General features: G+C 38.9%; 1 protein-coding gene across 6 annotated transcripts in view; it reads left to right on the plus strand.

Annotated features, from left to right (window-relative positions):
* The first annotated feature begins 489 nt into the window (after positions 1 to 489).
* ppp6r3 (protein phosphatase 6, regulatory subunit 3) overlaps positions 490 to 25,924 on the plus strand; it is a 33,965-nt gene continuing 8,530 nt past the window's right edge. For 4 of the 6 annotated variants that reach the window (XM_022198615.2, XM_022198616.2, XM_022198617.2 and 1 more), the window contains exons 1-21: positions 490 to 703; positions 6,057 to 6,184; positions 6,353 to 6,586; positions 7,429 to 7,615; positions 7,788 to 7,925; positions 8,376 to 8,441; positions 9,680 to 9,792; positions 10,268 to 10,381; positions 11,534 to 11,660; positions 11,862 to 12,014; positions 12,572 to 12,721; positions 15,338 to 15,402; positions 15,496 to 15,611; positions 16,269 to 16,354; positions 16,547 to 16,633; positions 17,270 to 17,367; positions 20,595 to 20,649; positions 21,177 to 21,307; positions 22,957 to 23,072; positions 23,414 to 23,627; positions 23,754 to 23,851. In XM_022198615.2, the coding sequence (XP_022054307.2) occupies positions 6,360 to 6,586; positions 7,429 to 7,615; positions 7,788 to 7,925; positions 8,376 to 8,441; positions 9,680 to 9,792; positions 10,268 to 10,381; positions 11,534 to 11,660; positions 11,862 to 12,014; positions 12,572 to 12,721; positions 15,338 to 15,402; positions 15,496 to 15,611; positions 16,269 to 16,354; positions 16,547 to 16,633; positions 17,270 to 17,367; positions 20,595 to 20,649; positions 21,177 to 21,307; positions 22,957 to 23,072; positions 23,414 to 23,627; positions 23,754 to 23,851 (2,341 nt within the window). In that variant the 5' untranslated portion in view covers positions 490 to 703; positions 6,057 to 6,184; positions 6,353 to 6,359. The remainder of the gene's footprint in view (positions 704 to 6,056; positions 6,185 to 6,352; positions 6,587 to 7,428; positions 7,616 to 7,787; positions 7,926 to 8,375; positions 8,442 to 9,679; positions 9,793 to 10,267; positions 10,382 to 11,533; positions 11,661 to 11,861; positions 12,015 to 12,571; positions 12,722 to 15,337; positions 15,403 to 15,495; positions 15,612 to 16,268; positions 16,355 to 16,546; positions 16,634 to 17,269; positions 17,368 to 20,594; positions 20,650 to 21,176; positions 21,308 to 22,956; positions 23,073 to 23,413; positions 23,628 to 23,753; positions 23,852 to 25,924) is intronic. The other 2 variants (XM_022198618.2, XM_022198619.2) reach the window with 1 other exon arrangement.

Genomic DNA, 25,924 nt, shown 5'->3' on the forward strand with positions numbered 1-25,924 from the left:
TGTAATAGTTGAGACTCATATCTATCTATCTATCTATCTATCTATCTATCTATCTATCTATCTATCTATCTATCTATCTATCTATCTATCTATCGAAGTCTAGTCTTTACTAAATTGGGCGTTTCTCAGCGACCCATAGGCCTGCTTGAACTGTGCAAGTATGTTCGATTTAAAATGCAAAGCCAACAACCGGGCGGGGTCAGTGCTTTAGATAAGTCTATTTCCCCCTATATATGACTATTTAACAGATGAAATACAGTTAAACACATATTTCACTTCGTCTGTCTCGTCACGAGCTTAAGTGTTCCAGATACTTAGTTTAAACCATGTAAACTCCGTTTTTCCGGGACACAGAATGCACATACCCCGATTAAATGGAGCCTGCAAGAAACACACTCTGTAGCCAATGAAATGTAACGGCCTGGTTTGAGCGATGGAATTACAACCAATAGTTTTTCAGTAACAGTTTGAGTGACAAATGTTGCAGATGCAGTGGGGGAAGGGGTCGCTGAAGTTGACGGAACCGCCATCTTGAAAAGTGCACTCCGATGATCTACCTTTTCGCGCCTGTCAGGATCAGTTTTAAACGCTTCATTTTCTTTACCGGGATTTCGTGTTATCTCCGTGTTCCTATTGTTAAGGCCCGGAGCTGATGGCGAGATAAGCTACATGCTGGTGACTCGCCGTTTGCCGTTGTCTACCGGTAGGTACACTTGCTAGCCCATGCACTTGGTGCTGAAGAGACGATTAGCCAGCAGTCTTAAATAGCCGGCTAACGTTAGCTGGCTAGCACGTAGCATACTTGGCCATCTTAACGCTACACTGTCAGACACTCCTAGTGTGTCTTTAGCTAAAACAGGGGTAACGTTAACATAGCAGCTCAAGTGTTATCAGATACCGCAGAGACATATAGTCATTTTATGGCCCTACTTTTCAGTCAGGTAATGTTAGCCCTATTGCTCTTTAATATCTGCCAATAGGACGTTGCCATTAACAGTAGTTTAATGTTTATTTCAGGAGAGCACCTTAGCCAACAATGGCTAGTGACGTTAGCCTGTTTGCCTGAGCCGGTGTGTTTCTGTTGCGTTAGCATTAGTGTGTTTTGGGCCCTTGTAAGTAAATGGTCTGGCGTTACTACAAACGTTAGTCAGCGTCATCTTGTGCAAGGCAGGTAATGGCGTGAAGTACGAAATCATGTTTCGTCGTTGTTTCAATAACTGTACCTAACGTGGCTATCCTATTTTAGGAATGTTCACTTTGCTCGCGAATGGTGGCTAGCTGGAAAATGGCCCATAATGATGATAATTTGCGGTTACCACTGCGTGTAGAGACAAAACAGCGTCTGGTTTTTACTCAGTCTGTTGGCTCAGAGTTGGAAATTGAGTTAAGGACATGATTCTAGGTCAATACTTTGTAGCAGTTCTAATTAAAATGCTCTTATCACTTCACTTGAGTAGGTATGGAAATTAACAGGCAATATTACATGGGCCGTCAGTAGAGTTAGCATTTCGATTGACTTTATTTCGCTTCTGTGATTTGAAAAAATGTATTAGAGGATCCACTTCGACACTATTTTAAAGTTTTAGTCTTTTACGACTTGAGAAAGGTTTGTTTTGCCAAGGTATTATGGTTTTAGGTTTTAGCATAATCTTTCACTGTAATTAGAGAGCTTATTAAGGCTCGTCTTGAGCCAACTCACTCTTTTGAATTTAAATAGGAATGCGGTTTACTTGCACTTTCGTGCTTGTAAATATGCTGCATATGCTGTCCACAGGAAGTCTGTGTTTACATGTAAACGAGAAAAATAATTGACAGAAATCTGTTTAAAGCCTGCACAAAGCATTAGAAATTATGTGGTTTGTGTTTCCTATTACAGAAGAAATGTGTTTTTAGTCACTCAGTCAATATTAAATGATTTTTTTAAATTGAGTACATAAAATAAGTATCAACATAAATTTTAAAATGTGAATTCCGAAACAAACTGGAGACAAGAAAAGGCAGTTTATATTCATTGATGGGAATGTAGTATAAATGATGTTGGTGGAATGGGAAGTTAAAGGCCAGAGACAGATTGCCATTTTGACCCCATTTAGCAGTCATAGTAAAACAGCATCAGTGTGCTTGCTTTCACATGCTGCAGCACACACACAGACCCTGCTCTTAGTGTAAAAGGTAGAAAGAAGTAAATGTTCCAAAGTGGGGTTAGAGCTCATTAAAGTCTAATGTTCATATTGCTCAGTGTGACACGTGCAGCAAGTCTTGTGCACATTAGGGCAAAAACAGAATCAATCTGTGAAAACATCCAGCAGAGTTCTTCAAATACACATGTAGAAATGTACAACTTTTGACTTTGTATCTGGTAGTTCATCTCTGATTGCTTCAGATGTGTAATGCATGCTGACATCCTAGAGCCATCACACAGTAGTGACTAAATTATACAAACATGGGATTAAAAATGTTTATATGATTTTAAATTACCATTAGGCACATGATTGTTTCATTGCACCATCTGAACTACATACATACTCAGAAGTACATTTTCAGAGCATATGGGGGGGGGATTTACTGATTTGGGGGCAAACTCTATGTTGCTTCATTTTCATCCTTTCTTTAACCGAATACTGGTATTGACACTAGTGGAAGAAAACACTCAAAACCTTTGTCTTAAGTAAACTTTTATTTCCACGCAGTAAAAATGCTGTCTTTGGAAAGCACTGCAAACAAATCTTTACTTAAAAATGGAAAAGAAGAATTTTTACAGAGATTGAAAATACAGCAATGACTGTTTATTCTATTGAAAAAATAACAAAAGACCCAATAAGAACATAAGAAAGTACTGGATCAGTGAAAAGTATTCGAAAGTGTAGCAGTTACAGTCTAACAGTCAGTACCTATACCTACTGACATGTGACCTGGCTTAAGTGAAGAAAAATACACAGCATCATTTACCATTGTATTCTGATCTATCAATCCTGTCTCTATATGGATGATAATTTACAAGTAACTAAGTATATATTGACATTACCATTGTGTAGCCTGATGCATAATTGGAGACACTCTTGGCTCATGTTGCTGCCTGAAGCTGTACGTATGTAATGAACTGAGAGGAAAGACTAACAAACAGCTAGCAGCAAAAAACTAAACTTCAACTCCTGCTGACTGTTGCATTAAAATCTAAATTGCATTTATTGATACATTGATGAGTCTCATTCATGCTTTACACTCTGTCTACTTTTCAGTAAAATTGTATTTTCACAGGCATTTCAATCTGTAATAAATGTGCAATTGTAGTACAAAGATTGAGGGAAAAAAATCAACAACCATGAAAATTGTTTTATGACTTTGGGGAGGTCTGTGTTTGTCAGTTTAAGACTGAGTGACTGTGTCTTTATCGCTAGTGGTGATATTGATGGACTTAGTGGTGCTATAATATTTAAAAATGTATGTTCAGACTGTTCAATATACATAACTTTTTCATTGAGGAGAGGGTTAGAGGCTTCCTCTTATTTGGCATAAAATTTGTTTGAGTAGCGTGAGAGCATGAGGTAGACATACATGACAGCCCTGGTTTATGCCTCATGCTTGTGTGCTTTCTGAGTGGTTTTTGTTTTAAGGTTGCGATTGAGTCTGCAAATGTGGAGTCCACAGTCAGAACAGTACATACAATTTTGCTCCTATTTGCAGTCTCAGCCATGTAAACTGAATGAGTCATTTCTGTCACAGACCGTCAGTCTGCTTTTTTTTTTTTTTGCAATGCAAAATGACCTGCTAATGCCTTGTCTGCATTGTTGTCATCAGAGATTTGGGACTGTAGTGTCACAGACGATCTGAATCATCTTTTCATTGTTAAAAAAATACATTAATAGTTCAGTTCATTGACAACATGTTCATTCAAAAATCAGTTTCTTTCAAGGACCACCAAGTTACACCCCTTTCACACATGCACTCTGTTCCGTTAATCTGAGGGCATCTAAATGGGTACGCTGCATGTGAGAATGCTCTCTCTGGTTGGTCATCTGTAAATAAAAAAAAAAATTCTTTTTTTCTATCACTTTCAACATGGCACAAGTCTGAACTGAACCATCACTGTGATGGATACACACACAAAAGCAGCAGTAGCAGCATGAGTTGTGTGAAGTGATTTAAGGAAGGATTTTTCCACATTTCAGTGTCAAAATCACAACAAACCTTTTGCATGCACTTTGCACTACAATTCCAAATCTATTAAGCAACAAAATGAAATGTCCATAATAATAAGTCATCACTGCAATGAAAACAGACACTGACTGCTTAAAGAATTCCGATACTCACCAATAATGAATGCAATCTGAGTGTTTTTCCCCAAAAGATGTTACAAGGAGCTGAAGTTTTTCTTCCAGCTGTTTGAAAATATTGGCACTGACTTTATATACTTGCAGCCTCAGACAGCAGCAGGATCCATGTATGTGTCTCCAAAAAGAGAGAAAGTTGCACACAGAGTAACAGCAACCCTTTAAATTCTTATAAATTATCCCCAAGAGAGCATGTAGAGCGGATCAGTCCACGCCAGGATCCTTTGGCAGGTCACACTGTGTCAGCCTACATGTCTACTTCATACTTCACATCAGACAGGCCACACACAGAATGACAGTTCAATTTCCAGCTGTTTAGGACTATTTCTTTATAGTTTATTGTAAACCTGCATCATGAGAATGTGGTAGGATCCAAGAGACAGAGCTGTGAGCATTACACCCAGAAAAACAGCAGTAACTTCATTAATTAGATTTAACTACAGAGATTATCCCAACTTGGAGAAAGAGCCGATCAGGATCTAACAGCAGGTGACACTGAACTTTTCTTCACCTCAGACAGGTGACCTGTCACGCAGAATCACAGTTTATGAGCCGTAGTTTAATGTTTTGTCAAAGTAGTCAGAAATAGACTTTGCGCTTTTGTAATTTGAACACTTTAATCAGCTGCTATCAGTTTAGTTTTAGTCGTTTATTGCCATATTTTGCATGACACATCATTTGGTGGATTGACTAGCCTTGCATGAATGACAAATGTGTGCATATGGCAGCGCTCTCTGGCAGTGTGGTGGGTTTATCTGATTGCAGCCGTGAGAAACATTGGAAAAGTGACGTGTCTAAAAATGGGGCTTGAATGACCGAATGCTGTCACTTTAACTGATCGATGAACCCAGAAGTGTTCCACCTCCCATGTCTGGAAGGGGCCCAGATAGTATTACTTTTTAAATATACATTGTCTAAATATAAAGAGAGCTTCCAATTAACAGCCTCACAGGGAATTTTGATGAGGGGCTGGATTGTGTAAGTCCATAGATGCTGCAGCTTATAAACACTTTTCCATGAAAATGATCATTAGTTCATTCATCCACCTGAATATTACTTAGTTTACAGTCAAGTGAATCTTTTATAACTCATAATACAAAGTGCCTGGTATATCTTAGTACCTCCTGAGAAAGTGAACAAATTAAGGTGGAGTAATGGTCAACTTCTTGACATTGATGATTTTTTTTTTATGTAGTGTCGATTAAAGAAAGTAAAAAAAAAAAAAAAAAGATTGTTTTAGTATTTACTGATTATTAACAGACACTGAACATGGTTGTTCAGGTACATGTCATAATTTTTCTTTGGTAGTGAACACTTGTGAGGACAGATTTTTAAAATGTAAATGTGTAAATAAAGATATACATTTTTTTTCACTCTATGCTGCTTGTGAAGTGCCACAAAGTTTGCCTCTTGCTGTCTCTTAGGACATTCCAACAGATGAGAAGGCTGCATGTGGCCAATTTGCATGTGAAGAAAATGCATCTTTACATTTTGAGGAATACTGTGCATTGTAGGACAGTATAAGCAGAAAACTGTTACTATTCTCTACTAGTATGAGTGTGTAAATGATTTGTTTCTTTTTTTCTATTCAAGTAATAATCTAAGTTACTAAAATATCCACATGAAAATCAGTGGAATGTCTCTAGAAAACCGTGTCTCCACCTGGTTCTGTGTTTTTATCACAAGTATGTGCTGCTGAACTGCTGTATGTGTGCTTTTTGTCAGTCTGTCCATCACCGCTGTCTGCCTACCTGCCCGTCCATCTGGCTAGCCTGGAATGGGCCACAACTCCCAAAGACTAGAGCACACCTCTTTGTAACCTGAGCTCCGTCTGGACTCCAACATACTCACTGGTAGGCAGAAGAAAAACCTGTTAAGTGATCCCTCAAATTAGTCTTAAATTCTGATCATGTCTGGTTGAGGATCTCATTTTGTGTTTATTGTAATGATACATACTTGTTGCATTTGCACAAAATGTATTTTATTGGCTTTGTGACATAATTTTTTTATATATTTGTTAGAACCACAATGTTTTGGAAATTTGACCTCCACACCACATCCCACATTGACACACTGCTAGAGAAGGAGGATGTGACGCTTACAGAGGTAATGGACGAGGACGATGTCCTGCAGGAGTGCAAGGCCCAGAACCACAAACTGGTTGACTTCCTGCTCAGACCACAGTGCATGGAAGACCTGGTCACCTTCATCACACAGGAACCCAGTACTGATGTTGAGGAGAAGGTTAAATACAAGTAAGAGAAAATGGTGCTAAAGGTGAACAAAATGAAGTACCTCGTTTGATAAGGCCCAAGAACAGAGTGGTGTGATGCCCTCTTGTGTCTGATAGAATTATTAGGACCTAAGTGCCAAGTGGTGCAAAAGCCATATTGTATTTGCAAAGTATTATTCTTATATGTTAAGCACACTTTTAAACTGTAAAAGTGCCGAAAAAGTCGTTGAACTTGGCACATGCATCAAAAATGACCAAAAAATTATATGTTTTATGGGTCTTGTGCATGAGTAGTTGGTAGGCACAAATATCATGTCCAGATGTCTTGGAGCCATACCATAAGCCTTACAAGAAGACAGCCATTTTTAATTTGCTTTGCCACATTTGTGCAGTTCTTCCCATAGACAGCCATTGTGCTTTACCAAACAACTAGTGGAGAATGAACCAGAGCGACAAGTTTAGAGCTTTTCAGTTAAGATGAGTGGTTGAAGATGCAAGCAGAAGCTTGTGGATGGCTACCAGAAGCACCGAGTTGAGATGAAAATGGCTAATTCACATTTAACTGAATATTGGTAATGCTTCATGTATTTCTTTGACTCAGCAGGTTTGGTAATTTTTCCAGAAGTTCTATATCTGTTTTAAGAAAAATAATAAATTTGTGATTGTTTTTTATGACAAAGCACATGTTACAAAGATACCATCATTGGAATAGGAGTCACTGAAAACTTAAGACTTCCATGAGATAATGGTTTTTACGAGTTTATGTAAACTTATCTTAACAACTTCACAAGCTTGTGCTTATATGTTGTATCACATGATTACAACTGTTGAAAAAATGTAATTAACGGCTGCTGTTCTTTGCAGGTATCCCAACATATCATGTGAGCTGCTTACATCAGATGTGAGCCAGATCAATGATAGACTGGGAGAAGATGAAAAACTGCTGATGAAACTATATGGCTTCCTCCAGAATGAGCCGCCACTGAACCCGCTCCTAGCCAGCTTCTTCTCCAAGGTTCTGTCTATTCTTATCGGACGCAAGCCTGAACAGGTAAGCCTGAGGGGAGGGTGCTTTGTGAGTAGGACACAAGTTACTTGAAGTGGTTTTTCCAGCAACAATATCATAATGTATGATAGTCACATGCTCTAAAAATGTGTGATAGGAAACACAGCAATTTATCCTGATGGACTGATATCATCGTGTGTATTGACTGTGTTTACAGATAGTGGATTTTCTACGGAAGCAGGAGGACTTTGTAGATTTGATGATCAAACACATCGGGACCTCTGCCATCATGGACCTGCTGCTCAGGATGCTCACCTGCATCGAACCACAGCAACTACGACAAGACGTTCTTAATGTGGGTAGCGCCACAACGTTTTCTCAGCTTTGCAATGATCGCCCCCATCTGTTAACTTGTCATGCAGTATACACTGGACCCTCGCAGCCTGCAAGAGCAAACGACAAAAGAAATTTTACTGATTGTCATCTGACATAGTTCCTTTAAAATTTGTTCAGGAAAACTGCTATTACGGTTTTCTGCCAAAAATATATTTCACCCTATTTTTAATTGTTCTGATGTGTAAATTATTCCTTCTGCTATAACAAACCAAGCAGGTTGTGGAGACCCTTTCTAAGCTGTCCACCTTATTGTCTTTTTAAATATATTTAAAGTGGGACATGGACTTGCTGTGTTGTTTCATACACAGAATTCCCCCACTTGCTGCACTAAAGATGGCTATGCATTGGTGTTTTCATTTTCCTTCTGATATTTTATGCTATCCTGACCATCTCTGTTCTCTTCTTTTAGTGGCTGAACGAGGAGAAGGTGATTCAAAGACTAGTGGACATGGTACAGTCTTCTCAAGATGAAGATGTGAGTTTTAGCCACAGCTTTCTGTTTTTTAACCACTGGTCATCCTGATATTAAACCCACATGCAGGCAATGGACATGTGTTTGTTTTTAGGTAGCCCTTTTGTGCAATGGATATGTTATAGAAATAGTTAATTGAGGATTTGTGTTCCCCTGATACTTATAAGGATCAGTTCACCTGATTAACAAATCTTTTTGATATCAGGGCTCCAGACTAACTTTTTCTTTAACACTGGTGCAAACACCCCCATTTGCATTGATGTAAAGATTGTCAGTGATTAAGAATTGAAATTTGTAGAATACTTTTATTTTAAAAAAAAACATCAATTTTGTCACTACTCGTTTTCTGATATCAGTCCCATAAACTGGAAAGACTAAACTCCTCACCTGCTGCACATCTACTACTACTATTTACCAGTGTTCCCTAAACGCTCCGTGCAGGCTGTGGTGGTGGGTACAGCTCATTCAGACAGCTGTGATTCCAAACATTTGTTGGAAAAGAGTTAATTTGGTCAGTTTAAATGAATTTTTATCTATATGGACAGATTTCTTTAGGCAGGCTTTTATACGAACGGACAACATTTTGAATGTCGATACTGCAGTTGGTCACATTCATGGAATTCTCGGGAGCCAAAATTGTGATTGTCGTTAATATTAGTTTCGCTTTTCTGCCTGAACGCTGCTGTAGCCATCTTGACTAAGAGTATTGGGCTCCTTTTTCTGTTTGCCTAACTCAGCCGAGGTCTCCCTGTCTGCACCTTCCCTCTTTATCATTAGGTGTGTCTGAGTCGGACTTCTCTCTCCCCACAATTTTTAACTTCAAAAAAAAAAAATCTGCTGTCAATTGTTTCCTCTTTGGAACACAGTAACATTTAAATGGATAGTTTCACACGTTAGGTGATAAGAGACTGAGCAAAAGAAGAAGGGAAGGTACCATTTTCAGCAACATCTAACACAGTAGCTGAATGTGATGGCCAGAGGGACTCCAAATCAGCCTGAAAACCCGCACAAACGTGACCACATGTAATCTTAACTTGGCACACACTCGAAAAATGGTCGCAGTGTGGAGCATTGTAATCTACATGAAGATGAATAGAAATGTTTTTTTTTTTAATATATTTTCAGTGATTATTGAATATGTCTAATTTTAAGCAAGTGTGACTCAAGCTGTACGGCTTATTTCATTACTTCTCCCTTTTTCTGTTTTGTTTGTTTGTTTTGGGTTTATTTGTTTGACACAGCGACACTCCAATGCCTCCCAGTCGTTGTGTGAGATCATCAGACTGAGCAGGGACCAGATGTTCCAGGTCCAGGGCTGCTCAGAGCCTGACCCACTTCTGGCCACACTTGAAAAGTATGCAGTTGTTTATTTACATTGAGTCATCTAGTCAGTATTGTATGGAGGAAAGAAATCTGCTGTGATACAATAGTTTTTAACCAGGTGCGCTGAATGTTTCAGGTAAAATCAGCTCACATTGTTTCAGGAATAGATAAAGTAGTCAGTGGTACATTTTTGAACGTATGTTCATCTGTCCACCACTTAGTGCAGGGTCACAGTTTTGAATATGCATGTTGTTTGTCTTCTGCCTCATTGGTTCATATATTTTTGTTACATTAAGTTATGAATGGAAATGAATTGATTTTCAGTCCATTATCAACATTTTAAATTTGTTAGGTTCCAGTTGGTGTATTTGTGATTTTGATGCAGATCAGTCGGTACACTTTTGTTTGCTCGCCATTTTTGCTTATGTCCCACGTATCCAGGACTGTCATTTTTTCGTTGTTGAAGCCTGCTTTTCCTTTACCTTCAACTCTGTTTATCTCCTTAGGCAGGAGACGGTGGAGCAGCTGCTTTCTAATATCTTTGACAAGGAGAAGAATGAATCTGCAATTGTCAGTGTTATCCAGATCTTACTCACCTTGTTTGAGACAAGGAGACCAGCGTAAGTCCTGTCCTCTGCTTCTTGATGTTTTCATATCAACATTTATATCCAGCACATAATTAACTTGATGGAAAATGCTTAAAAGAAAAGGTTCTTTAGAAAGACTGAGAAATCATTTTAGGATTTTTCAGGATTTTTTTCTGACCAATAATTTTTCTGGAATATGGTGGTTCCCCACTGTCCTTCCAGTTTTTAATAATTTCTTGGATGGTTCTTAACCTGATTTTAGTAGTTTCAGACACTTCTTTAGTTGTTCTCTTCGTTGTACTTTTATTATAATTTGACCTGTCTGAGACAGATTAACATCCTTTCCATGACTACAGAATATGTCTTTTGACATGGTTGTTTAGTAAATGAGAAGCTCCTCACTGCATCAGCTGGGGTTTAATAAGTTGTTGCAGCTGAAACATATTCATCCATGCAGTAATTATCCAATTACCTATTTGCTCAGTTAAATCTAGGTGGTGTCTTTTTTGGACAAGCAGTGTACATGCCCAACTCCAGTTGATATTAAATAGTTATTGCAACTTTTCTGACTGAAAACGATACCTGACAACCTCTCCATGGCCAAGTTGTGTTTGTTTTGTCGTCAAGATGTTTTTTAGTGGTTGGTAAATTGCTGATTTTGTTTTGGGCTCTGCTACTGTGCTTGTTGCAGCTATGCATGACGTAGCCTATGGCATCATCTTCTTACGATACTTAACAGTTAGCTAGTTAATTTGCTCCTGAGTAATTAATGAAAACAAGCCTAATTCATATTTTAAAATTCTGCTTAAAATTAGCTTGACATTTAAATGGAAACATGGCTTCTGCCAAGATCTGAGGCAGGAAGTCTGACAGAGAGGTTATCAGTTAGATGATCAAACAAACTGGAAACCATTTTGTTCAACTTACAAGTTAAACTTCATGCTGGAAAACATTGTTTAAATTAAATTGTTAAAAGTACGTAAGCTCAGCAGTTATCATAAATATTCCTCATGCTTGAAAGGCAATTTACGGAAAACATGGTGTCGGTCTATGCATCAAGCTCGGATTTCTGCCCCATAGTTCTTTTGTCAGTGTGTGAGCGTAGAGATGATCTAAAATAAACTTGACACTACTGCATTGTGTTTGGTGAATTAGTTCAGGAGATTATGTCTTTGTGTTCTGTAGGTTTGAAGGCCATATGGAGTGCGCCCCTGGGATGTCCCACCCTTCATTCTCAGTCAACCACAGCATCCTGGAGGCTGTAAGACCCCGACTTAAAGATTTTCACCAGCTGCTACTGGAACCCCCAAAGGTGAAAACCAGACTGACAGTTGTGGGCTGTTTTTACAAGCAAATTGTTGATTAAAGTTACAACGTTACAGTCTGCATGAACCCATTTGAAAGTTTCAGTCTAATCCATTTTCATGTATTTAAAAGTTGGATGCATTTACTAATTGGTATTGACACACGATAGTTTTGTATATGCTGAACAGTGTCTGCTCTCCCCCATCAGAAAAATGTGATGAAGACAACATGGGGCGTGCTGGATCCACCAGTGGGTAATACCAGGCTCAATGTGGTCAGACTTGTGGCCAGTCTACTGCAGAGCAACACACAGAGCATCAACACAGAACTCATTAACCTCAACACGCTGGGAGTCATACTAGTGAGTATTATCTGTACTTTTGTTTGTTTGTGGACACTCACCGAATGTTTTTGTCCCTTTACGTGTCTACCACACTACTCTCTATTGAAGGGTATCTGCAGATCCTTATAAGGTCTTAAAATGTGTATTGAGACTTTAAGACCATAAAATGTACTGCAGTCTTCTTTTTAATCTCACAAGTCTTTAAAATTTGCCACCTCTGCAAGAACGCCTTTGTGAATAAAATTATACATTTATGGCCCTTTGGCACAAAGCAGTTTTGTTTTTGTTTTTTTTAACAATTTTCAGTTATCGCACCATCATCGTTCTGATAAGGTCAGATTCCTGACACTATTATGTAAAGATATTTCAACATTAAACCTTGAGCTTGACCACAGATATTGAGGGGAACTGAGTAAACTGTTGCTTGAACTGAAAGGAGGAAGAACTAGAACAAACTAGTAGAACAAGAATCGTTTCTTTTTCTGCAGTATACAGAGCACCACATCTAATGTTATGTATTACACTATTCAAACTATTTACAAATTCATTTCTTCTGTAACTCTTTGTCTCTACAGGATATGTATTTCAAATACATCTGGAACAACTTCCTCCACATTCAGGTGGAAATCTGCACAGCCATGATTCTGGCGATGCCCCCTGCCCCCACAGACATCCAGCCCGACACAGAGCAGGAACATGCACGGGAGAGCATCCTCATCAAACATGTAAGACCAGAATACAAGTGGGGAAAACAAACTTGCATCAGTGCCCAAAATGCGTCAGTTTGATTTGATGTCATTGATTTGTTTCTACACAAACACTTACCCCTGCAACTGTAGTAATTCTGCAAACTAAAGCTGCCATTACATACAGTAGAAAACAGAAGTGTGTACACCACTGTGCAATAGAATAAGAATACAAAGCCTTTATTTGTTACAAATACATTAGAGAACTGCCTTTCTCTTTTCGCATATCCGTGTTGGGACATTGTTTGTCATGACAGATAAGGCACCCCTCAAGCAGGAAAGGTTAAGGGCCTCGCTCAAGGGCCCAATAATGGCAGCTTGGTAGCACTGCAGTTTGAACCTTTGACCTTCTGATCAGTAGTCCACAGCTTCAACCATTGAGCCACCACTGTATCATCCATATCTCAATAATCTTTGAAGAGTTTAGATTTACTATTAACTCATTCGCTGCCATTGACGTCTATAGACGTCAATTAAAATCCAAACGTTCGCTTCTATAGACGTCAATCATGTTTTTTGACTGGGGGGGGCTGCAGGATAGTCTGTTGGAGCTTGTTTGTGAAAATCGTGGAGTTTTGGAACGTGAGAGTGTTGCGGTGGGCCAAAAGAATGACAAAGACAGTGGCCAGGGTGGGGCAACAGCAAAAAGTGCCGTTGCCAACAGCCGCTGGCGATCAAAGCCGCGCTAGGTTTCGGTTTCGGTTTCGGTTTCGGTTTCGTCGCCACCACTGCTCTCTTGAGCTCATCTGACGAAGCGGAGTCAGATGAGTTTAGAGCGAGCACACATACACACACACACACACCTAAAAATAGATTTATATTTTGTAAGATGTATTGTTCTGAACCAAGATGTTAACTTGTGTTGTTTGTTTGTAAAAGAAGTTAAAAAAGTTAAAAAGTTGACCTCAAAATGCTTTTTCTGAGTTGTTTTTGTTGTTTCAAAACCAAAAAATATTGGCATCAAAGTGACTGCTCTGATTGATGTGCCTCTCTGCACAAAAAGCTCGTTATCTTTGTTTTTTGGTCAAAAACAGGTGTTTTTGCTGAAACGACCCTATGTTCTGCTACCGATAACTTTACAACCGAAAATGCGAGAAACAAACTTTTTTTTCCTGATGAAAGAAGAGAATCTACCCTTTTTTTCGATAGTTTCAATGTTTATGTAGTCTTAAAACTTGATATTCTGTAGATCTTGAAAAGTCTGTCAAAATTCTTAAAAACTCTGGCAGTATGGGGCTCTTTGCTCTGAAAACAGCTGGCAGCAAATGAGTTAAGTGGGCCCCATAGTAGTTACTCAGTGTAACAAAAGTCAAACTCCCTTTCATCACTGAGATTAAAATCTTTTTATTTCCTTTTCTTTCTTTTTTATCCTCCCAGTATGCCCACTTTTATTTATTTCTTGGCATGGAGCGTACCGATGCATATGAAGAGATGTTTAGCCATTATTGAGGCTGTTTCTTCTCCACTGTTCTATATGAGAAGAGTTGTGTTTCTATGACTTTCTCTTCCCTCTGTAAATACCCTAAACATGAATTTAATTAAAATCACTCAAGTATTAATTTCATTTTATTTCCTTATGACTTTAGAAACTCTTGTGATTTTTTTTGTTTTTTTGGGCTGTGCTTTGGATTTCCTCTTCTGCCAAGCTTCTAAGAGAACTGATCATGATCTTGTCAGACAATGTTTTGGTATATCCACAAGCATTTATGGTGCCTTTAAATGTCATTTCCCCAACAGCTTTTGGAGTCATGCAGCCCTGTATCATTACACTCCTATCTCCATATTTTATTGTCATTGACTGTGGTTGCTCTGACCAGATTCACACCAAATGTGCTGGGCCCCATCTTAGCTGGACAAATTTATCTTTTAACCAAGAAATTTTCTCCTGGTACTCAGTCTTCTTCTTTTCTAGTGGCATTGTGGTTTGTTTTATACCTTCTGATGACTGGTGCAACTGTGCGTTGACTGATTTTTAGCTAGTCACTTGTCTCCCAGTGGTCATCCTTTGCAATGATCACCGGGTTTCTAGCTTATGTGATCAAAGGTGAATTCACCTTTGTTGCACTAAGTCTCTTTTGGGACCTGTATTCTCAATATAGTCTTTCTAAAGTGTGTGTTTTGGATTATTCAGAAGAGGCAATCGTCTACTTGTCAGCTTGAAATTGCATAGTTATTGAGAGGTAAAACAATTTTGAATTATGACATTTAAAGGAGTTTGCACAGGGTTGTATTCAGATTTTGTATACTGCTGGTAACAAATGGTAAAATGAAGTAAGCAGTATGTGTTCCTGCTTAACCAGTACAAAGTGATATTGTAATGGTTTGATTTCTACCAGTAAATACTCAAATAATTTCCACAAGTAATCAGCGTGATCTCTGGCATAAGCTCTTTATGCAGTCCCAGCCATAGAAATATTGTAAGTACTGGTTTGAGAGACTTACAAACTGCTGTGGACCAGACTTGGCAATTAATGAAGACTTCTAAATAACACAGCTTTGGTGTTCGTGTCTCAACATAGACATAGCAGCAGTATGCACTACATTGTTGCCTGTCTGAATTTGTAGTATTGAATACGCTTGTATTTTCTCCACCAGCTTTTTCAGAAGTGCCAGTTTATACAGAGAATCATAGATGCCTGGAGCTCCAATGAGAAAGAACAGTGAGTATTCTTGAACGTAATGCTCAGCTTTAGTTTTCTATGTCACTCATAATGCAATGCCCTTACAATTCGATTGATTTGTGTGTGTTTTAGGGCAGAAGGTGGTCGGCGACGAGGCTACATGGGCCACCTCACGAGAATAGCCAACTCTATAGTTCATAACTGTGACAAAGGCCCTAATGGACCGCAGATACAACAGCTCATCTCTAGTAAGGGCTCACTTTCTCCAAGTGTTCATCACGCTTTCCTCCTATGTGTGATGTCAGTTAGCCTGATCATGTTTGACATTGTCAACAACTGACCCTATGCTGTGGTATTTATGAAGATCTTATGTTGGTGACACCTGGATGGAAATCTTTCTGTGGCGTTTTTTAACTCCGCTTATCCTATTCATGAAAATAAGTAGTGACGTGTGACATCATGTCTGATGGAAGTGCAAGCTTTGATTCAAGAGTGCGCACTGAGAGGATGGGCTGTTTGTTGGAGAGAAAGCCTGAGGTGAAACTCTTCAATAAAGTAGCATTTTTTAGTAGTAAAGCAGTAGAAAATCAATGCGTGTCAGTCAGTTTTCATATTGCGACAGGCCACCGCAGATATATCATTGCATGGGAAAACCTGGTATCAACACTACTTTCATCTCGCCATTGTCCTGACTGTGTTGGGCTAAAACAAGCTGCAAGAGCATCATCCCAGTCTTTGTGTTGCATAATCTTCCGTCTTACCCAGATGTGCTTTTGGTTACTGAAATTTATTTTATAATATTCAGTGGTTGTTTGGTCAGCATCCTTTAAAGTATACAATTTGATACTCAACTCTAATGAAGATACAGCACTTGTGAATACATGAACTCTTTGTGTGTGACACAGATCTCTCTGCAGAGGACAGAGAAAAATGGGAAGCATTTATTTCTGGGCAGCTGGCTGACACAAACAAAAGAAACACTGTTGACCTGGTGAGTAACCCCATGAACTTTAGCACTGATGCCAAACTGAATATTCATTTCAGTTCAGATATTGAGTATCCAATATAATTTTTAGACTGTAAGACATTTTTTTGTGTGCTTGTTGGCTCATTAGATTTGAGATGAAACTGTGAGTCTGATGGTGTCCACCAGACTTTCTCACAAAAATTAATGATTTCTCAGGTGAACACACACCACATCCATTCTTCCAGTGATGATGAGGTGGACTTTAAAGACAGTGGCTTTCACCAAGATTCCTCTCTTCAACAAGTAAGACCTAAACACAGACATATGTACATACATGCACCTTAAGCAGACCCATAGCCACAAAGACCTACAAACAGGCAATGACCTTTTTATGACCGAAGCTTCTGCCTTGTGAGCTTTTCTTGTGGAGGTTATGCAGACAAAGACTCTATACAGTGCCGTTTTTCGCCTTATTGACTGTTACGGAAAATGTCCCCATGTTCTCCAGACATATCAATTTACATTCATCTATTTACGTACTTAAAACCCAAAAGCTGCACGTCTGTATGAACATGCCTTAGTTGAAATAGGTACTTAGTGACTATGGGTCCTGCACAGTTACAATTACTCTACCACCAATACATTGCTACCATTTTTTGAATTAATTTACTTAACTACTAATGGTGTTAAAGATGCTATAATTACTTTAATTATAATTAAACTGTCAGCTTTTACATAAAGGAAAATTTTAAGTTAAAAAATGATTTTGCTTTCTCACTGTAAATGCATGTTTGGGTGTTATAACCGATCTAGCCAACATGTTACAGCTCTTTGTTTTGACTACAGAGTATGCATTTTCAATTTTCTGTACTGCAAGTAATGACCAGCTTTGTGTAGAGCCAAGACTATATCATTATCGTTGGTCCTGGGTTTTGCCAGGCCTTTTCTGATTATCAGATGCAACAAATGACGTCCAATTTTATTGAGCAGTTCGGCTTCAATGACGAAGAGTTTGCTGATCAGGACGATGTTGTGGAGTGAGTACTCATCCTGCATGACTACATTTGCTGTCTAAATATTACTGTATAACACTGAAGGGATAGGACACTGAAAACATTACAAAGTTGGTGTGGCACATTTGTTCATCTGGTCTCTAAATAGTAGCAAATTTGCATATAAGCATAAAACTAAAAAAATGTTCTTTATTCTTTAGCTCGTCAGTAGCCTTAATTTAAAATGAAGGTTTAATTTTGAAAAAAAAACCAACAGTGATTATAAAATGATGCCAGTAGAGGAATCATTTCCTGTGACATTGAAACAATTGGCAATTCTGCTGATATATGCCTTGTTTTCTGTCTGGTATGACAGCCATAATAAATTCAAAATATGACTTGAGAAGAAGCAGCCATGTCCAACTTTTGTGTTGTCGTGTGCCGTCTCTTTTTCCATCCTTACGGTGAGCTGGTTTGGGGTGTGTAATTTCTAGTGGTTGTGGGCTTTAATGGGTAGCTAAGAGCGCAGTGATTTTAAATGTTCATTTAACTTTAATCAACTGGAGGGAAGTAGACCCTATCTTTTTTTTTCTTTTTTCTTTTTGTTTACACAAATCTTGGGCTGAGCATTTGTTTGACTATGCAAAAAAAAAAAAAAAATGGCACAGGTAAAAATGAGCAAAAAAACAACGCGAGCATCAAAATCAACTGAAGTTCTGACATTGTGTTTTGTAACTTTTAATTGTATGATAAAATACATTTTTCACACACGCACAATGCATACCCCATATATGAGGTATTAATTTGTGAATTTATGAAGATGACAAGTATGGAGGGCCTATTCAAATGAAATACCGTAAAGATCCATAAATGTACACCAGCAACTCCACTAAAGCACACATGAGGACTTCTTTTATCTGATAGAGGAAATACAAGATCTACCTGAATTTAGTCAGCATTTTGAACAGGTGTGTTTATTGCATGGACAGTACCCACCTCAATGAGAGAATGTTTCCTTGCAAAACAACAAATTAAACAGGCCAGTCGTCGTCTGTCTTTCATTCTGTCAGGTCTAGATTGTACTATTTGGTGCTGGTATTGGAAGAAAAGGACATTTATTCACTGAATTGCCTGGTAAAGCTGATAATACTTCAGTCCTAGATAAGTCTGATGTCTGTCAGCTGGCCCACCTTTTTGTGTCATCAAGATGGCTGGAAGGTATCGACATAGCATTAGCGGATCAGTACAGAGAGGACTCGACTTTCCGAAAGCCTAAATACATGTGCATTCGTGTGCATCCCCAGGGTTTGACGTTAACCTTTTTACACGTTTGTCCTCTGGACGTAAATTTTTCTTTCTGTTGTCCAGCCACTAAAATCACTTGTTGGAGGAGCCTTGTGGTAAAAGCATTGTTTGGCTGGATTGTTTGCCATTTTCTCAGATATTGTTCTGAATCTGATGAAAAGAATGTGTTTGCATATTTTTTGTCTTTGTATAGCCTAATGATGGCTTGCTTCATTGATAGTGACGGCTCTTTGCACTTCATATTGAGAGTTGGCCTCATCAGAGTCCAAACACAAATGCCACACTTTTAATGAACTCTAGAACTTTTATGTGCTCCTTGTAAATGAAATAATGGAGAAATGACTCTCACATGGCCATGGATCAGCTGAGCAGCCTATTGTTCAATACATTTTTGTCCCTTAAAAAGATGTGGGCACCTATTAAAATGTGGTAATTCCTACACAGTTCACCTGATTTGGATGTAAATATCCTCAAATTGTAACTGAAAGCCTGCATTTAAAGCACATCTTGATTGTTTCATTTCAAATCCATTGTGGTGGTGTACAGAGCAGAAATGCTGAAAATTGTGTCAATGTCCAAATATTTATGGACCTGACTGTATGGGGAGAACGCACCAAACAGAGAGGACCCACAGACTGAAGTGAAACAGATAATAATGGGGTGAAGTGAAGACCTCTCAACTGTTTTGACATAGTTTTGACATGTTAACCCTTTAAGCTTCAGTCAATTCCAGCTGTTTTCAGTACAAAAAATCGCTAATATTCTATTTTTAAATTTAAAAAATGATGAAAAATACAGGGAATATTGGACGCACATCGCGAGGTGCATTTCCTTGAAAACGACCGATTCGTGGATTATATACCGACTTCAAGACATGTTTTGGACAAAATAGTTTACTGGCTTGTGTTGTCTGGATGTAAAAGGTTGGATTATGGCCGTTTTTTTGTGGAATCTTTTTTCTGTGTGTAATAATGAACCCGGAAATGTGAGTCGCGCTGTGTGCGTTGAAGCCGTGTATAGAGAACGGATGGATGGATATTTGTTTTTGTCGGACAAATGTGTTTTTCTCACCCGCTGTGGTAATCACATCTGAAAGTGGTTTATACCGGCGGATTCATGAGAATCTAAGCTTTCCATCGGCGTGTAGTGTTCATATAATCGGGTTTGCAGCCGTCGGACATTCTTGAAATTCCTATGCAAATTAGTAGGTGTACCGCCGGCGGTACACCTACGACGCACTGAAGCGTAAAGGGTTAATGGAAACATTTTTCTTTCATTTAGGGCTGGTGTTCAGACAAAGCTATTTATTTTCATGCAATTGTATTTGCTCTGATCATTCATGTTTTCATTAAAGAATGGAGCACATTTTCCAAATTCTGCCAGGGTATGTAAACTTGTGAGCACAACTGTATTGTTAAACAGGAGAAAGATTTAAAATCAGGTGCAGTTATTGTGGATTAAAAACTGAATTTACATGTAGACCTAAAAAGGTAGATTAGTCATCTAGTTTATAGGAAATTCATCAGAAACTGCTTGGATTTGTGGGTAATTACAAGCCATGTGTCAGTCATGAGTTGCTGCATGGTTGGTAAACATTTCCCCCAGATGTTGGACTTAAATGTTAAACTTAAATAATTAATGAACTATTTTAGGTAAACATTTATATTTTATGAAGCTTTGCCACTACGCAGCATATAAAGTGGCCATGTGCGTGTCTTTGCTTTTCTTTGATCAGTTTACAACATAAAACAAGCACACGAAGAACCCAAGTGGCAATTAGTAAATTTGCTTCTTCAGCGCTGTCTTTATATTATAGTGAATCTAGCCTGTGCCAGAATAAGTTTTAGTTCATTTTGCGGTATAAACATGATGCTCTGTCCCAAGAACCTGTCTGCTGGTGTGCTGCCTTATATGTGGATGCCTAATGACCTTAACTGAACTAAACTCTGTTCTCTTTAACATTGCAGTATTCCCTTTGATAGAATATCAGACATCAATTTTTCACTGAATACAAATGAAAGTGTAAGTACTTTGATCATTGATCTTGAGTTTATATGTAGTCAGAGAGTGAAAGGAGAAATTAGAATTCTCATGAAGCTAATTGAAATGTTATTAATAGGACATGTTTTGTATTTCTTGATGTTACTGTTAATTTGAAAACAGTTGTCCCTAAGTGAAATGAATAATGAATGACAGATGAATAGAACTGGATTTGGTTTTGATAAGTTTGAACTGTGCTATCGCCTTGTGCCTTGGAGCAAAAAATTTAATGCACAAATGTAAACCAAACCCTGGTTCTTCTTAAATACTCTACCAGTGGTTTAAAAAGTGTAAAATACCAGTAACAAATGTAGTAATGATGTAATTGATTCCCACTGAGAGGACTGTATGATGCCTGCAGTAAAGCCGTTCTGCTGTGATGCACATGTTAATGTCTGTTTCACAGTATAGTGGATTTTGTGTATAATCCAACCATAACTTAAACCTGCATACACTGCAAGTATAGTGTGTTTCTAAGTAGTTGGCATATGTCTGTATGTTTTCTCCAGGCAAATATAGCTTTGTTTGAAGCACGCTGCAATGAGAAAATCCAACAGTTTGAAGATGCTGGTTCAGATGAAGAGGATATCTGGGATCAAAAAGATGTTACCTTCGCACCAGAGGCCCAGAGACGTCCCAGGTCTGCTAAACACGCATGCAGACACAAAAGCACCCTGTATCACTTCACTGGCTTACCTTTCTGTTCATACTTTAATTTCAAGTCCTCACCTTTCCGCTTTTCAAAATACATTTGTCTGTTTGCGTCTGCATTCAGCTTGTGAGAAACAATCAAGAAAAACGTATACGGCCACACTGTGTTACTTTTCTGTGTGTAGAATGTCTATTTACTGAAAGTATTTTTACAAATTTACAAGTGCATCTCATATAATTAGAATATGGTAGAAAAGGATCAGTACACACACACTGATCAGACACAACATTATGACCGCCTGTCTAATGTTGTGTTGGTCCCCCTTTTTGCTGCCAAAACAGCCCTCATATTACTTGTTGAGGCATGGACACCATTAGACCCCTGAAGGTGTGCTGTGGTATCTGGCACCAAGATGTCAGCAGCAGATCCTTCAGGTCCTGTGAGTTTTGAGGTGGGGCCTCGATGGATTGGACTTGTTCGTCCAGCACATCCCACAGATGCTCAGTTGCATTGAGGTGTAGGGAATCTGGAGAGCAAGTCAACACCTCAAAGTGGTTGTTGTGCTCCTCAACCATTCCTGAACCATTTTTGCCATGTGGCACGGCCCATTATGCTGCTGAAAGAGGCCACATCCATCAGGGAATACCATTTTTGTGAAAGGGTGAACATGGTCAGCAATAATGCTTAGGTAGGTGGTACGTGTCAAAGTAACATCCACATGGATGGCAGGCCCTAAGGTTTCCCAGCAGAGAAAGAATCAAAAAAAGAACCAAAGAATCACACTGCCTGTGCCGGCTTGCTTTCTTCCCATAGCACATCCTGGGGCCATGTGTTCCCCAGATAAGTGATGCACACTCACCCAGCCAACCATGTAAAAGAAAACATGATTCATCAGACCAGGACACCTTTTTCCATTGCACCGTGGTCCCGGTCTGATACTCGCGTTCCCATTGTTGGTCTTTCAGCGGTGCAAATTAGTCGGTATGGGCACCCTGACTGGTCTGCAGCTTTGCAGCCCCGTATGCAACAAACTGCAATTCACTCTGTATTGTGGGGGAAGATTTCATGAGCTGTAAGCTGTTGTCATCAAAATTAAAACAAATAAGGGGTTGAAATATTGCAGTTTGTGTACAGAGTCTAGAATATATACAGTTTTCACTTTGAGCAATGTCTGATGAAACATAATGAAGCATTTCCACCATTTTCTAATAATGTGAGATGACATGTACTACGGATGAAACAGACAGCAAGTTTTGTCATTATTTTGATCAGTTACTTTTATTTCCTCTTAAAAATGCCAAAGAAAAGGTCAAAACCTTGTCATCACATTTGTTAAACTTTAGCTAGCAAAATGAAAATTTAATTTTCATTTCACTTAGTAGAGTTTACAACCACATCAAGTTAGCAGAAGTTAATTATTGAATAGTCATCGGCTAATCTGTTGATTGACAAAACGATCAGGACAGAATGACACTGGAAAAATTCTTGACTGCCAGCCACACGATCCACATTATAATATCTGCTTTAAACAGCCGAGCTGTATGCATCTCCACATATATCACACACACCAGTGTAAAGAGAGACTGTACACAGACATATGTGAAAAATATTGCCTAATATTTGTGTTTCAATCTTAGGAGTTCAGGCAGCACAGACAGTGAAGAGAGCACAGACTCAGAGGAGGAGGATGTGAAGAGAGACCCATTTGAAGCTTCTAACCCGAGCACCGATGACAGAATGGAAGTTGATACAGGTTTGTCCAAGACTTCCATACATCATTCCAAGCACAGAACAATGCCAAGTGGCCCATTAAGATTGTTGTTAATTTGTTTGTTGCCAGGGCTTGGTTTTATGATTCCAATTAGACTATGATTTAGATCAAAGTATTCCTGATTAGTCCAAGTTTTACTAAACATAGGCCTCGTGTAAGAGCTATCGCTATATTTAATTTCAGTGTAGGTTTTTACATACAGTGCTGATGGCAGAGTTATGGAATGACTGTTAGCTCACACAAGTAGGTATTAGTGGTGTCAATAAGAGGTCCCTGCTGATGCAAATATGATTTTAATATTTTACTTAATTACTACTGTTCAGGGCCAGTGTGGACAGCCAACTTTGATGACATCCCCATGGACACGGGTACATCCACAGCTCCAGCCTCCAGCGCCAACAACCCCACTGCTTCCTCTCCTATGTCCTCTTCCTCCTCTTCGTCAGAAGTCCTACCTGAAGCAGCATGGAGCGCCTCTCCTGCTACCTCCAACTCTGAAACAGGCTGGGCTGATTTCTCCAACTTCACTCCTGTCAGGTGGGATATCCTGATAGCGTCTGGTTTAGTTTGCAAAAAGAACATTGATGGCTTTTGACTTTCTCTGGCTTTAAATTTGAAAGAGTGCTTATTATACTGAAACTTCTCTATTTGTCAATATTTCAGCCCCAAAGATCCCCTGAGATGCAACTCCCCTGTTGCTATGGAAACCAGCATAGAGACATTGGACCCTCTTGGCGTCAATACACCCATGCAACCTGAAGGTGAGATGTATAAATGTGCATGTTCTTAGGAGACTTATACAACTATATGACCTTAACAGACATAGACACCAGTACCCCTTCAGCATAAAAATACTGGTGGCCCAACTCTCTCCAGTTTGCAACTGAACTGGACATACAAATGGAATTTTATGTTCAGTAACGTGATTTCACGCGTCTTGTCTTTAAGTAGCCAAATCTAAATAACACAAAATTACATTGGGGTTTGCCTCATGTGCCTGTTTGCATTTTTGGCAAAACATTGTATTTGAAAAGAAGCACTCAAGATGGGACAAAACAAAACTATTGAATTAATGGTTTAGGTACTGTAGACATTTTTACAGGGTCCCTCCACAGGCTCAGAATTATCTGCCAATTTATTGAAAATAGGCATCTATAGGGATTTGGCAGTATTTTGATTTAGAAAATGAAATTAAGGCTGTATGTAGGTTATGTTCAAATAAACTGTCATATAACCACTGAACTGGAGCAATGTACAACCACAACCAGCAGAGGTTTTTGAATGTGTACCTGCAGAAGAATAACTCTGCTGCTGCTAGCACTGCTAACATTCGCTACATATGGCAAATCAGTATGAAGTCGTTTACCTGCTAGCGCTGTGATCTGCTTCGTTTGTCAAGATAACAAAATTCAACATGGCAATGGCAGCACAAGGTATCCATCTTCTCAACTTCTTTGAAGGCAGCTTTTCAGTTCTACTGGCTAACATTGTTTCATTATCATTTAAAAGAAGAAATCTGCATGTGATTTCCAATCAGTAGTGAGACTTTTTCTGTGGAACAGTAAATTTCAAGTTTAGGCTTACGAGTGGCACTAGTGAGAGGAAAATAAAACAGAGTTATCTTTCTCAAACTATGCCAGACTTGCATACATGAATTCTATCGTGGCAAAACACATCCTCAAGTTGAATAGACTGATCTGTATACAAGCTGGTCTGATCAACAGTGTTTTGGATTTGTTAATCAGAAATGAACAACTCAAAGTCACCTGGCGGTTCTGAATCTAAAGCAGTATCACTGACAGATGCTAAATTCTTGAATTACTTCTTTTATTCCTGTTCATGTCATGCTCATAGACTGTATATAAAGATGGACGTAAAATCTGACTCCAAAAATGAAGTCCACCCGGAAGTGTCAAAAACTTGCAATATCATGCCATCCGCTAAGGTTGGCTCCAAAAAGCTTTTTCTCCATAGACCCCAATTCATCACCGGAAAAAATCAAATTTGATAGACTGATTTTCTACAGCTCAGGATTTTTTTCCCGTTAGTTTTCATGGTCAAAATGAGAGATCAGGTGGCCGATCTTAAAATAAATCAATACTGAATTTTAAATAAATCGTTAAAGTTGGCGGAGCCAGGGGGCATGGCTATACTTGATAGACAGTCTTGTCTGGAATGATTGACAGATCCTTTAGGGCTAAAGCAGCAACAGAAACCTCTGCGGTAAAATGTGGGTGGGATAAGAGAGTCTTCAGCTCTGTCTGGCCCGCCCATAGACTGGTCCTGCCCCTCGTTGCTCTCCGGTCCAGCCTGTTTGACGCTTTTTACGTCACTGGCTCCAAAAAATCCAAAATGGCGACCAGGAAGTAGCAAAATCCGGGCTTCTTTTTCTCGGCGTTGAAACCAACGGGTGACGTCACGGTTAGTTCACGCCTGGTCATGCTATGCCTTATTACCAGATACAGCAATTGCAGCTGCATGGTTTGCACATGCCATTGCTGCTAAGCTGCTGCACCACAACCATGTGCATGACCTCTACCACATGAGAGCCACGTGTCTGATCTCTGCCTCATTCCTGTTGGACCTCTAAATAATTTTATGAAACAGGGTAAAATATATTTGTTTTAGTTTGGCAAATATTATGTTCTCAAACTGAGCAGTAAATTATTTGAAATTCATTGTCTCTCACAGTTTAGATGTTGGGGTATTTCAGTATAAGTAACTCACAAGTATCTATCAAGCACAAAAAGCCACGACAGAAAAAAAACGTACGCTATTCTGTCTTATCTCTTGCATGTCTTGCAGTTTGAGGTCTCTTTCTCAGTTGGGAACAA

This window comes from Acanthochromis polyacanthus, chromosome 8 (assembly GCF_021347895.1).
Source record: "Acanthochromis polyacanthus isolate Apoly-LR-REF ecotype Palm Island chromosome 8, KAUST_Apoly_ChrSc, whole genome shotgun sequence".
In the NCBI taxonomy this organism is placed as follows: Eukaryota; Metazoa; Chordata; class Actinopteri; family Pomacentridae; genus Acanthochromis; species Acanthochromis polyacanthus.